This window comes from Populus euphratica, unplaced genomic scaffold (assembly GCF_000495115.2).
Source record: "Populus euphratica unplaced genomic scaffold, PopEup_1.0 scaffold48.1, whole genome shotgun sequence".
NCBI lineage: Eukaryota > Viridiplantae > Streptophyta > Magnoliopsida > Malpighiales > Salicaceae > Populus > Populus euphratica.
Window position 1 is genome coordinate 1025069 of NW_011499879.1, and position 11001 is coordinate 1036069.

The window sequence follows — 11001 nt, forward strand, 5'->3', positions numbered from 1 at the left end:
GGCCCAATATTGGAGGGGGGGGGGGGAGCAATACAAAGCAATGCCCCTAAACATCATTGCCTAAGTTCTTATTGTTTTACTTTGCTTTCATAACCCTATTTGTTCGTAGGCGCTAAGTCGTAATAGCATCTCTGCGTCTAAATATCAATCCTTCCGGTGAATTATAGAGAAATTAAGATAGTGAAAAAAATGGAAGGTGAGATAAAAAACTTCATCATGGTATGGGCATCAGCTTTGTTGTTACTCTCGTACTGTCATATGGTAGGTAAGATTATCTCCAAAGGAGTAATCAGATTCTTTGCAATCCTCCCTGTCATACTCTTCCTTTTCTTCCTCCCTCTCAATCTCTTCACCATCTGGCTTGGAGGTCCAACATGTTTCTTCCTCGCTTGGCTTGCAAACTTCAAGCTACTTCTCTTTGCCTTTGGTCAAGGCCCTCTATCAACCTACCCTGTACCCCTCTCTTTCCCTTATTTCATCTCCTTGGCTTGTCTTCCCATCAAATTTCAACAACACCCGCAAAAATCAGTCGATAACAAAGTATGCAAAGGAAGCGGCCACAAATCACCTCTAAATCGTGGCCTGAAAATTGTAGTATTGGCCATAACCGCACCCATATATCTTCAAAAGGACCATATTCATCCAAAAATGGTATTGCTTCTCTATTGTGTATACCTTTACATTGGTCTAGAACTTGTCTTAGCAGTGGTTGCAGCCTTTGCTCGAGTCTATCTCCGTTTAGAGCTTGAGCCACAGTTCCACGAGCCATACCTAGCCACCTCATTGCAGGACTTCTGGGGTAGAAGGTGGAATCTTATGGTCACTAGTATCCTACAACCAACCGTATACAATCCAGTGATGTCCATTTCTAGCCGCTTGATTGGAAGAAAGTGGGCTGCGCTGCCAGGAGTTCTGGCATCATTCTTGGTATCTGGAATAATGCATGAAATCATTTTCTACTATATCGGAAGAAAGAAGCCCACATGGGAGCTCACCTGCTTCTTTTTCCTACACGGGATCTCTTTGGCTATTGAGATTGTCATAAAGAAAGTGTTTAATGGTAAATGGCAACTGGCTACGGTGGTGTCAAGGTTTTTGACGTTGGCATTTGTGGTGGTTACTGCCATGTGGCTGTTCATGCCGCAGGTTTTATATGCTGAATTTGATGTGAAGGCACGTAGAGAATGTATTGCGTTCATAAATTTTGTAAAAGATGTTATCACTATTGATTCGAGGTTTAAAGAGTTCATCACCGCAACAGAAGGTTAAGATATGTACTTTTGATTTCGTTATAAACTTATGTTTTATTTCAGATTGAAGCAAATAAGTAAATTAGCAGATGCAATGCAATGCAATCTTCTTGTGGATAGTTAATCCTCTCCTTGAAGAATTTGAACTCTAACTAAAATTGATTTTTTTTTTCTTAATCACGATGATGTTTTCCGATCCTATGGTCACTGGGTTGTATACACAAAATGTCTTTGAATTGAAAGTAATATTTCCCTGCATTTTCACAACAGCTAACAGAGATGATATCAGCTGGCCCGAGGAGAGAAAATATATGGCAAAACACATCTTTTGGTATGATTGTCATGTTATAAATTTGTTTTAAAAACACTATTAATAGACATATTTGATATCAAACTAAAACTGAAGTGCATTCATTTAAGACTTTGTTAGAAATTATTTTCTATCAATAATACTTTAATGTAAAAAGTGGTTAACATGTTTTAAAAACCTAAAAATCCTATATCATGCATTAAAATGTTACAAAGGTTATGCTAAAGTTAAAAGGTTAAAATTGATTTTTTAGATTATCAAAGTTTTTGAATTAAAAAGAGTCTAGGCTAAGTGTATTTAAACATACTGGAAAATAAATTTTAGGCCCGTAAAGATAAAAAATTGTTGTATCATTTTTTATGATAAGTAATAAAGCTAATAAACAGTGGGAATAATTCTAGTGATTATTAAAATTAATTTTATATTAGTTGTAATATTCTATATCTACAAGTGAGGATTTGGAGAAAAGCTTTATATAAATATGTTCACATAGACAAATAAGACCTGTTTTGAGGCCATACGTGACTTTCAAGAACAAATTTGTATAGCTCTTAGGTCAAAACAGACAATATTTTGCTAACAGGATGGAATGTTATAATTTGATATTAAAACTTAGCTCAATGGTTGTTTAATGGTGTCGACGAGGCTATCGAGCTCCTTAAAATGAATAGATTGTAATATTTTATATTGACAGGTGAAGACTTAAGAGAATCTTACATAAACATACTCACCTTAACTAGTAAGATATGTTTTGGGGTCATGCACGACTGTCAAGAGCAAATTCGTGAGATTCATAGGTTAAAGTAAAGAGCAAATTCGTGAGATTCATAGGTTAAAATAAACAATATCTTACTAATAGAGTGGAGTGTTACATCAGCTTTAATTTCAAATTCTAGTATTAAAAAGGTCTAAAAATAAGATATTTTGCACAGCTTGCAATAACTCGTTGCCTTCTTTTTCAATGTTTTTTTCCCATTTTCTTTGCCTTTAGTTTTGCCTAGTTTTTTTTTCTTATTTGTTTTTGATCTACAACTTATTTTCTAGTATTTTACAAAGAGATATTGACTCTAATTATTTATTTAGATCATAGATTTTTTTAAAAAAGTACATCTTTAAAGCTTAATTGTTAGAATCCTAGAAACCATTTGCAAGATGATCATTTGAATCAAGTGATAAACATTTTAGCCAATAACATTATCCTTTTTTATTCAAATATCTTTAACAAGTAAATACATTATATTTCTATTGGTTTTAATTTAATACTTTATCTTTAAGTATAATTCTTTATTTTGTATGTGTTAATATCCATGCTAGGATATTGTTTGATTTAAGTATGACTTTGATTATTTTACTATATATTTAATATGCATGCTAAGGAATTATTTTAATTCATTTGAAAGTATAAGTACTTAATTTTGATTTATAAAGTTGCATGCATTTTAATTTAGTTACATATTATTTTATTAGTGCCATATATATATATATATAGCTTCACAAATTAAATTTAAACTAAACGATTACAATCTATAAACTATCATACTATCTTAAAACTAAAATTGTGTGTTCTTTCGGTACTTGATTGTCAAATCTAAAATATATTATAGGTTTGGCCTCTTTGGAATAACTTCATGGTGGACACGCCAGAAAGGAAAATCCTCCAATTTAACCCCCCCCTTTTTTTTATTATATTTTGTTAAGTCAGCGCAACGCAACTGAATTGTAAACAAAAGTCTCTATTTATAGTAAATTTGCCATATTTTGCTTACAATCTAATGCAATTACGTTGAATCAATAAAATGTAATGAATATAAGGTAAATTAATATTATTGTAAACAACAGTCTCTATTTTGATGAATGCTTGCAGTCCTCCAAGAATAAATACTTTTCTTTTGTAAAATTAGAAAAGAAATGTGCTTTCACATGTATTTTTAAGTCAAGACTCTTTTCTACTATCGGAAACTTTTATTCAAGTGTTCTTATTTTCTCATCCATGTCACCATCGAAACTAACTCTAGCAGTGTGTATGGAAAGAAAGTAAAGCTGAAGAAGATAGGAAGAGATTCTCCATCCTCACCCTCGATTCTGAAGGAAAATCAACAGAAAATTACTATAGTATGTCTGAAAATATCATCTTTATTTTAGATATGGGTGTAGAATGGTCATTTTGTTCTTCCAATTTTTTATTTTAGTCAACTTTCAAAGATGGAGGTCTGGTTACGTTATATTTGATCAGATATATAGATTTTATTGTAAAAAACGAAAAAACAAGTATGATGGGATTGATGTGATTGATGTGATACTAATTTTTATTTTTTATCTGTATACATATTTTTATTTTTTTTATTTTTCAGGGTCTTCCATTTAATTTTTCTTAGCTGGGGTTTTCATGATGGCACGCACTATCCTTTCAGAAATTGTTCTTCTAGATTTCAATACTGCTGATAAACTCATTGCTAATTAATTTCCACTGCCGGCTACCCCTTTGGGTTAGGACATTCAATGGTGTGCCTTCCATAAGATGCTTTTGTAATCAAAGTGGATTCTGAATTATTCACAAGAGCAACGACAACCAAAATTGAATCTTGAATATGCAAAGCTGAATCTTTGCATCTAAAAATATATACAAACTGATTTTGCATCACATTCATCAAAATGGGCTTTAAATAACGATAGAAAATTGTATATGGATTCATCACAAATATAATATATTTTTATGAAGTCAAAACAGTTTCAAGAGATGGTTTGATCTTGTCAAATCATTATAATAACAATAAAAAATCATAATTTTTAATCCAAGTATTAAATTAAGCTTAGTTTTTTTCAAGTGAATCAACAAATTTATTTTTATAGGAGACTCAACTTAAATAATTCAACTTAGATAACTAGTCAAAATATAAAAGATACCCAAATCAGACCTTAAAGATTCTATTTTCTGCGAGTTTTTTTCTATGATTTTTATGGATTTTATATGATTTTTTATTAGACTTTATTTTCATAAATAAAATTACATTTTAGGATTTTGTTGTGGAAACCCTATTTCGTTCATTACTACGTTTTTTTCTTTCTGTACTTGCTGCTATCTTTATTGTGATTCCGACCGCATTAATTGTATTGAGCCGACAACTAACTATACATTTGTATCGGATTTTTTTTATCTACACCGAAGGATGCAGAACCAAGTTCGTAGTAAAAAATGATATAGGCGAAATGGATACAGAATACTTTGCTCTTAATCAAGACCTCACACTCATTTTCCACCTCATTTAAAGATTTGTCTGGAGACTGGTGTGGTGTTGTTAAAATATATGTTTTATTTCAATTATAATTTTCAAAATATTTAATTAATTAATATATTTTATAATTTTACATGGGTTTTATTAAAAATTCTCTTCAAATTTGGATAACTTTTCTTAAATTTATTTTTTCATATTACAATTCTAAATATATATTAAAAAAATATTTAAAAATGTATTAATAGTTGCTTTTTCCAGTGATTTTAACTTATATATACATTAAAATAATATTTTTTATTTGTTTTTTAAAATATTTTTAATATGAACACATTAAAATAATTTAAAAATATGAAAAAGTAAATTTTAATTTATTTCCGTTTAGACCAAAAATTCTAAACAAAATAAAGAAAAAAAAATATCGATTTCTTTCATCACGTGAGATCTGCTTTTAGGTTGTCTTCGCACGCGATGTTTTCTGTCATGACACTTGCACACGCAACATATCTTTGCATCTATTCTTGCCCTGTCTTTTTCAAACTGCCTCCAGGGGAGAAAGAAGGGGGCAAAAAAAATCATGAGGTGTGATGGCCATCCTCCAGAAAGTGTTTGCCTCTGTAGGACCCCTGGAATTGTATTTAGTGAGGTCTCTCTAATGGGGTCGACCACCTTCACGTGATCTCCATCTCTTCTGGTTTTAAATATACATCTTAATCAAAAAAAATATATATATATACATCTTAGTTTTAATTTTTCATTCGTGATCTTCATATCTAGAAAATTACGGGTTAATTACATTTAACCTCGTATAGTTTATTTGTCATTTTGCTTTACCACTGTTTTTTTTTTAAATATCAGATTGATTATTTATTGTATTATTATTATATCTTATTTAATGACTAAATAATCCTTAAAATATTAGTACTATAACTTTACTATTGAACTAAAAAACCTTAATTATCATGGCCAACTTCTTCTTCTTCTTCTTCTTTCTTTTCAATCTCCAGCAAGCTCATAGGAAATAATTGAAGCTATAATTTTTTCTTGAATCGACCGAGCATAAAGCAAATCCTTCTGAAAGTTTTGTCCAATCTGGATGTTTCTGAATAGATGCTACGAACGCTTATAGTGGAGAAGTTTCCATCTTCTGGACATGCCTTGAAACTTGAAAATTAAGCGCAGAGGTGCACAACCAAAACCTACCAAAATCCACCTGCTTAATTAATCGAAATCACCATCCACCTGGAAATTAATGCTTCGAAATCATCCCCGATTCTTCGAAATCAGCATCCACCTTGCTTAATTAATTGAAATCAATGATTGAATCAGTTCCTACCAAAAACTCCATCACTGAAAGCACGAGAGATGCCTTGTAAATATATTTATCATTTTGATTGTATACTTCCTTGTTACCCAACAATTATAAATCAACACTTGTTAACAATTTGTTTTGTTATTTGTTACTGCGTTTTTAAGTTGTGGCTGTTGTGTTTGAGCTTTGTATTTGTGAGTTTATTATATGTTGTGAGATAGATATGTTATTTAGTTTAATTTCATATGTAATATATACATACGACAATATATAGTTTAGATATTTCATTTGATTTGCAAAAAATATAGAAAACCATAGAAATCTCGAGTGTAATTAATACTTTTCCTTTTCTTTTTAGATTACAGAGACCGACTTTATGTGTGATTCTATCAAGTTAAAGAAAAGCAAAAGTGAAAAATCCGAAGAAACTTAATTTTGATATCATCGTCGGTGAATAATACAATAAATATCCCTTATATTTAATAATGAATGCCAATTAATTCAACTACAAATCTTAAATGTTATATTTAATAATGAATGCCAATTCAACTACAAGTCTTCAATGTTATATTTAATAATGAATGCCAATTCAACTACAAATCTATTGAACAATGAATGCCAATTCAACTACAAGTCTTAAATGTTATATTTAATAATGAATGCCAATTAATTCAACTACAAATCTTAAATGTTCCATTTCCATGGCTAAGTGGTAGTGAGATCATGTTCTCTAAAATTACCAAAAATTGACTTAAATCAGGGCTCAACTGGCCAGCAGCACTTAATCTGCACCTTGATTATACATCTAGATAGGTTGCATCTGGCTCCCAATTCCCCGTTCCTATTATTTAGGCAGTAGGTCGGTCCTGTTCTGTCCGTCTAAGAAATAATTTGGAAATAAGATTTGAACTCCATTGACATGTCTCTTAGATCTTCTCAAGGAACAAACAGTAGTTCGGGCTTCATAATTATACAAGGATAGAATTTTTTCATTTTGCAAATTTACTTGGACGAAGATTCTAGTACCGTGTCATTTCCTGAAAGAACAAATATCGGTCTGCAAATTTAGCCAAAATTTGACTCTCGAAGCCGACGTACCTTTTGTGAACATGAATCTTGCTGTCTCAGAATATGGGGCGGATACAAGAAAGAATGACAGTTCTGTTTGTTCTTACTCATTTTTCGAAAGTAACGAAACACAAATTAAAGAAATAATAGCTTCCCCGAAAGCATAGAAAAAAAGAGAGAGAAGAATTATTTTTTTGAGCCCCTAATAACACAAAAGCGATGTAAATGGGGTAGGGGGTTATTCGATCACAAACTTGATTGTGTCCATTGTTCGATAGTTAAGAGGACTATACTTATGCTTGATTTGATAGATAACCTTACGTCCGTTCTTGATTCTTAATGGCACAAATTAATTTCCACGTGAGATTCTGTTTGTGAAAGCTTGTTTAATTATAAGCCTATAAAGGTCTTTAACTTGTTGCTCAGCAACATGATGGTTATAATTACGCGTTCTAAGGATTTGGACAATAACTTGCAAGACTACGTAATTTAGGGAAAACATGGAAGTGGGAAGTAATGATGAGGAACAGGATTATGGACCTTCTCAACACTATGGTGGAAAGGTTGAAGGGGACCATCTAGTGATTTATCACCATCTTTCCTACACGTACAGTCCAATTATCACAAGCATCAGCATCTTTACAGTTCCCACTGAAACTTCTCTCAAGATTGAAGCCTGTCTCCAACCTTTTTTCCCCTCTTCCAGGCAGAGATCATTTTTACTATTTATTAAAAAAAAAATTCATACTTCAATTGTTTGATTTGTGAAAGTAAACTGGCATAGACAGCTAAGACCAAAATAATATACAAGCACCAATTGATAACCTTTTATCTCATGTATGGATAATTGTCTATAAATAGATAAAATATCCAAGCCTTAACACACATTCAATAAAAAAATAAGAGAGAAAGAATAGAATAAGAGAGAGAAAATAATCCTATAAAATTATAAGAGATTTGTGAGAGAGTAAGTAAGGTGTTTTTTTTCTATTATTAGAGAGATTTCAGTTGTTCTTCTATTAATAGAGAGATGTTGTAATTTCCACATTATTTAATAAAATTCTTTTATACTTATCTATAAATATAGTCTAATTTAGATGAATCATGTAAATTTTTGTATGTCATTTCTCATTTGATCTGATTTTTTATATTTTATATTGTCAAGTTTACATACCAATATTCTAACATGATGAGGGCTTTGGAACTTCCACAAAGACCAGAAATCTCGTGGAGACGACAAGCAAGCATGGTATCAGTGATGGTGAAGATATGATTAGATTTCCTGGACAAAAATCAGCAGAGAAAAAGAAGGGTGTTACGGTTTTAAATAATTCATGATCATAGCCATTCCCAGGTGATCACAAAGAGGAAAAATGGTGGAAAATCTTAATTTCAGGTGGGATATATATAGCAAGTAACATTATTGCAACAAAAAGAATCGAAGTAAATATGTAAAATTCTGCAGTTACAGAATATATATTCAAACACTAGCATAGTAAATTTGCTATCTTCTGATTTAATCAGCCAATATCTTGGAACGATGGAACTGATACTAAAGTATTTCATCGGACAACGTAGGCAGATGTTAACGCACATCACATGAATTTACTCACACTTCGAAATGAAGAAATTAACTGAATAGCAAGAATCATGGATGCCATGAATTATTTTAAAAAAAGAAGAAAAATGTAGATGCCATAAGATGTAGGAAGAACAATGCCATGGGATACGTGACGTGGTTGCAGAACAGCTAAATGCACATAAATGTTGATAAATATTAAATAATGCTGGTATATGAGTTACCCAGTAAAACAATAATGGGAGAGAATGATGCCACAAATATAGTGGTACAACAGTGGCCCTCTGCATTGAAAGCAATTGGCCATGGAACTCCACCTCTTTATGGGTTTGCGAAATTGAAATAGGCCCTCAAACACAAGGCTATGTCAAAACACAAGTGCATTTACAATCACATATCTTGCCTTCTTTTTTTCTAAGTGCGTAAATTTCATTTTTTAATATATAGATATAGGAAGGTCATGAGGCAAGACTGATGAGTGCATATTAATAATCATTCGGTGCCTCGGAAAAAAAGCAGCTTAGATGATCATAGTCCACAAGCTAGCTAGCTGGCTCTCTGAATACACCAGCGGTGTAGATTTGAGTCCACCAATCAGAAAATGAATAAATATAATGATAATAAGATTAAAGGTTCACTGCGCAGATGATAGATTTAGACAAATTTATAACGGGATGAGACGGAACATACAAATATGATATGACATTATCGAACAAGCAACTTTATTGTTTAGCTCTAAATACGAATATGAACATGAATGACAGCAGTTAGCATTGACTAGTTTTTCCGACATATGTTTAACCGTGGGTAAGATTTTTTTATATAATCTTAAAAAAACATATAAAAATAATAAGAAGTAAAATAATTTTTAAAATTTTTAAATGATAATAAATTAAATGATATATATTTTTTTAAAAAATAATATTAAAATAATAACATATTTAATAGACCAACTAAAATAATTTTTAAAATTTTTAAATGATGATAAATTAAATGATATATATTTTTTAAAAAAATAATATTAAAATAATAACATATTTAATAGACCAACAACAATAATATTTAACTTACAAAACCTGCAATTTAGGGCATGACTGACTTCTTAATAACACTGTAAATTCAAAAGTTGATATCCTGAATTTTTAAACTAAATCATATTTTTCCTAATCATTCAAGTGTTTTTTTAACTTAGCAAAAATTTTGATTTAATTTATAATTCAAATTACATAAAAAGTTAGATCAAAAGATTTCAAGATTAATTTATTAGACTAGACATTGTATTATTTTTATGTTTTTTAATACGCCACATTAAAATTATTATAATTTTATTTTTATTTTTTTGAATTAGAACTTATTTTTAGAACAATCACATAATGTTGTCTTAAAAACAAATATTTTAGTAAGAAATTTCCAAAAAAATTTAGCACATTAACAAGACAAAAAGTAGTTAGAGAGATTTATTTATCATTATTTTAAATAATCAAAATCTCTTTTTAGCATTTAGCATATATGTATATAATTCTCGATTTAAATAATCAAAATCTCTTTTTAGCATATATGTATATAATTCTCAATTTATCTTATTAAATATATGTTTTACATTTTAAGTTTGTAATTAAAAAATTTTTTAATTAAAAATACATTGACAATATCTTCTGTTTTTTCACATTAGAAAACAATTGTTTTGACCCATAGCATGGGACAAATCAATTATCTAGTTTATTACTATATTATAAATATAATTAAAAGGTATGAGAAAAATATTATTTTTTAATATTCATTTATATTATGAATTATGATAGTAATTTATAGTAATGGGTTGTTTTTTTTTTTTGCATTTTGACATGATAGTAATTTATAGTAATGGGTTGTTGTTTTTTTTTGCATTTTGACTTTTTTTTCTTTGTTTATTGATTTTTTTTAATGTAGTCCTTAAATGATATGTTTATAAGGATTTAGAGTAAATAATTTGTTTTAATTTATCTTTATATAGTTATAGTAGTATAAAAATATTTCAACATCAGGTTGGTATAAAAAAATATACAACATTGCAGTTCGGTCTATTTTTAAAAAAATAGTTAAATAAAAAATAAATTTAAAAAAATTAAGTTTTAAACTTTATGAAATTAATAATCCGATTTACTAATTAAGTGAAATAACCTTGATTGTTCCTGTTTGCAGGCTTAGTGGGGTATTTTTTTTTCTAATTGAATTCAATAATGTGATCATCTATACACAAGAAAGTTCATGGG

General features: G+C 29.8%; 1 protein-coding gene across 1 annotated transcript; it reads left to right on the forward strand.

Annotated features, from left to right (window-relative positions):
* Positions 1–189: 189 nt before the first annotated feature.
* On the forward strand, positions 190–1269 carry LOC105129131 (probable long-chain-alcohol O-fatty-acyltransferase 5). Its single transcript, XM_011031073.1, has one exon. It carries the CDS (start codon positions 190–192, stop codon positions 1267–1269), a length of 1080 nt encoding a protein of 359 aa, XP_011029375.1.
* The last annotated feature ends 9732 nt before the right edge of the window (positions 1270–11001 follow it).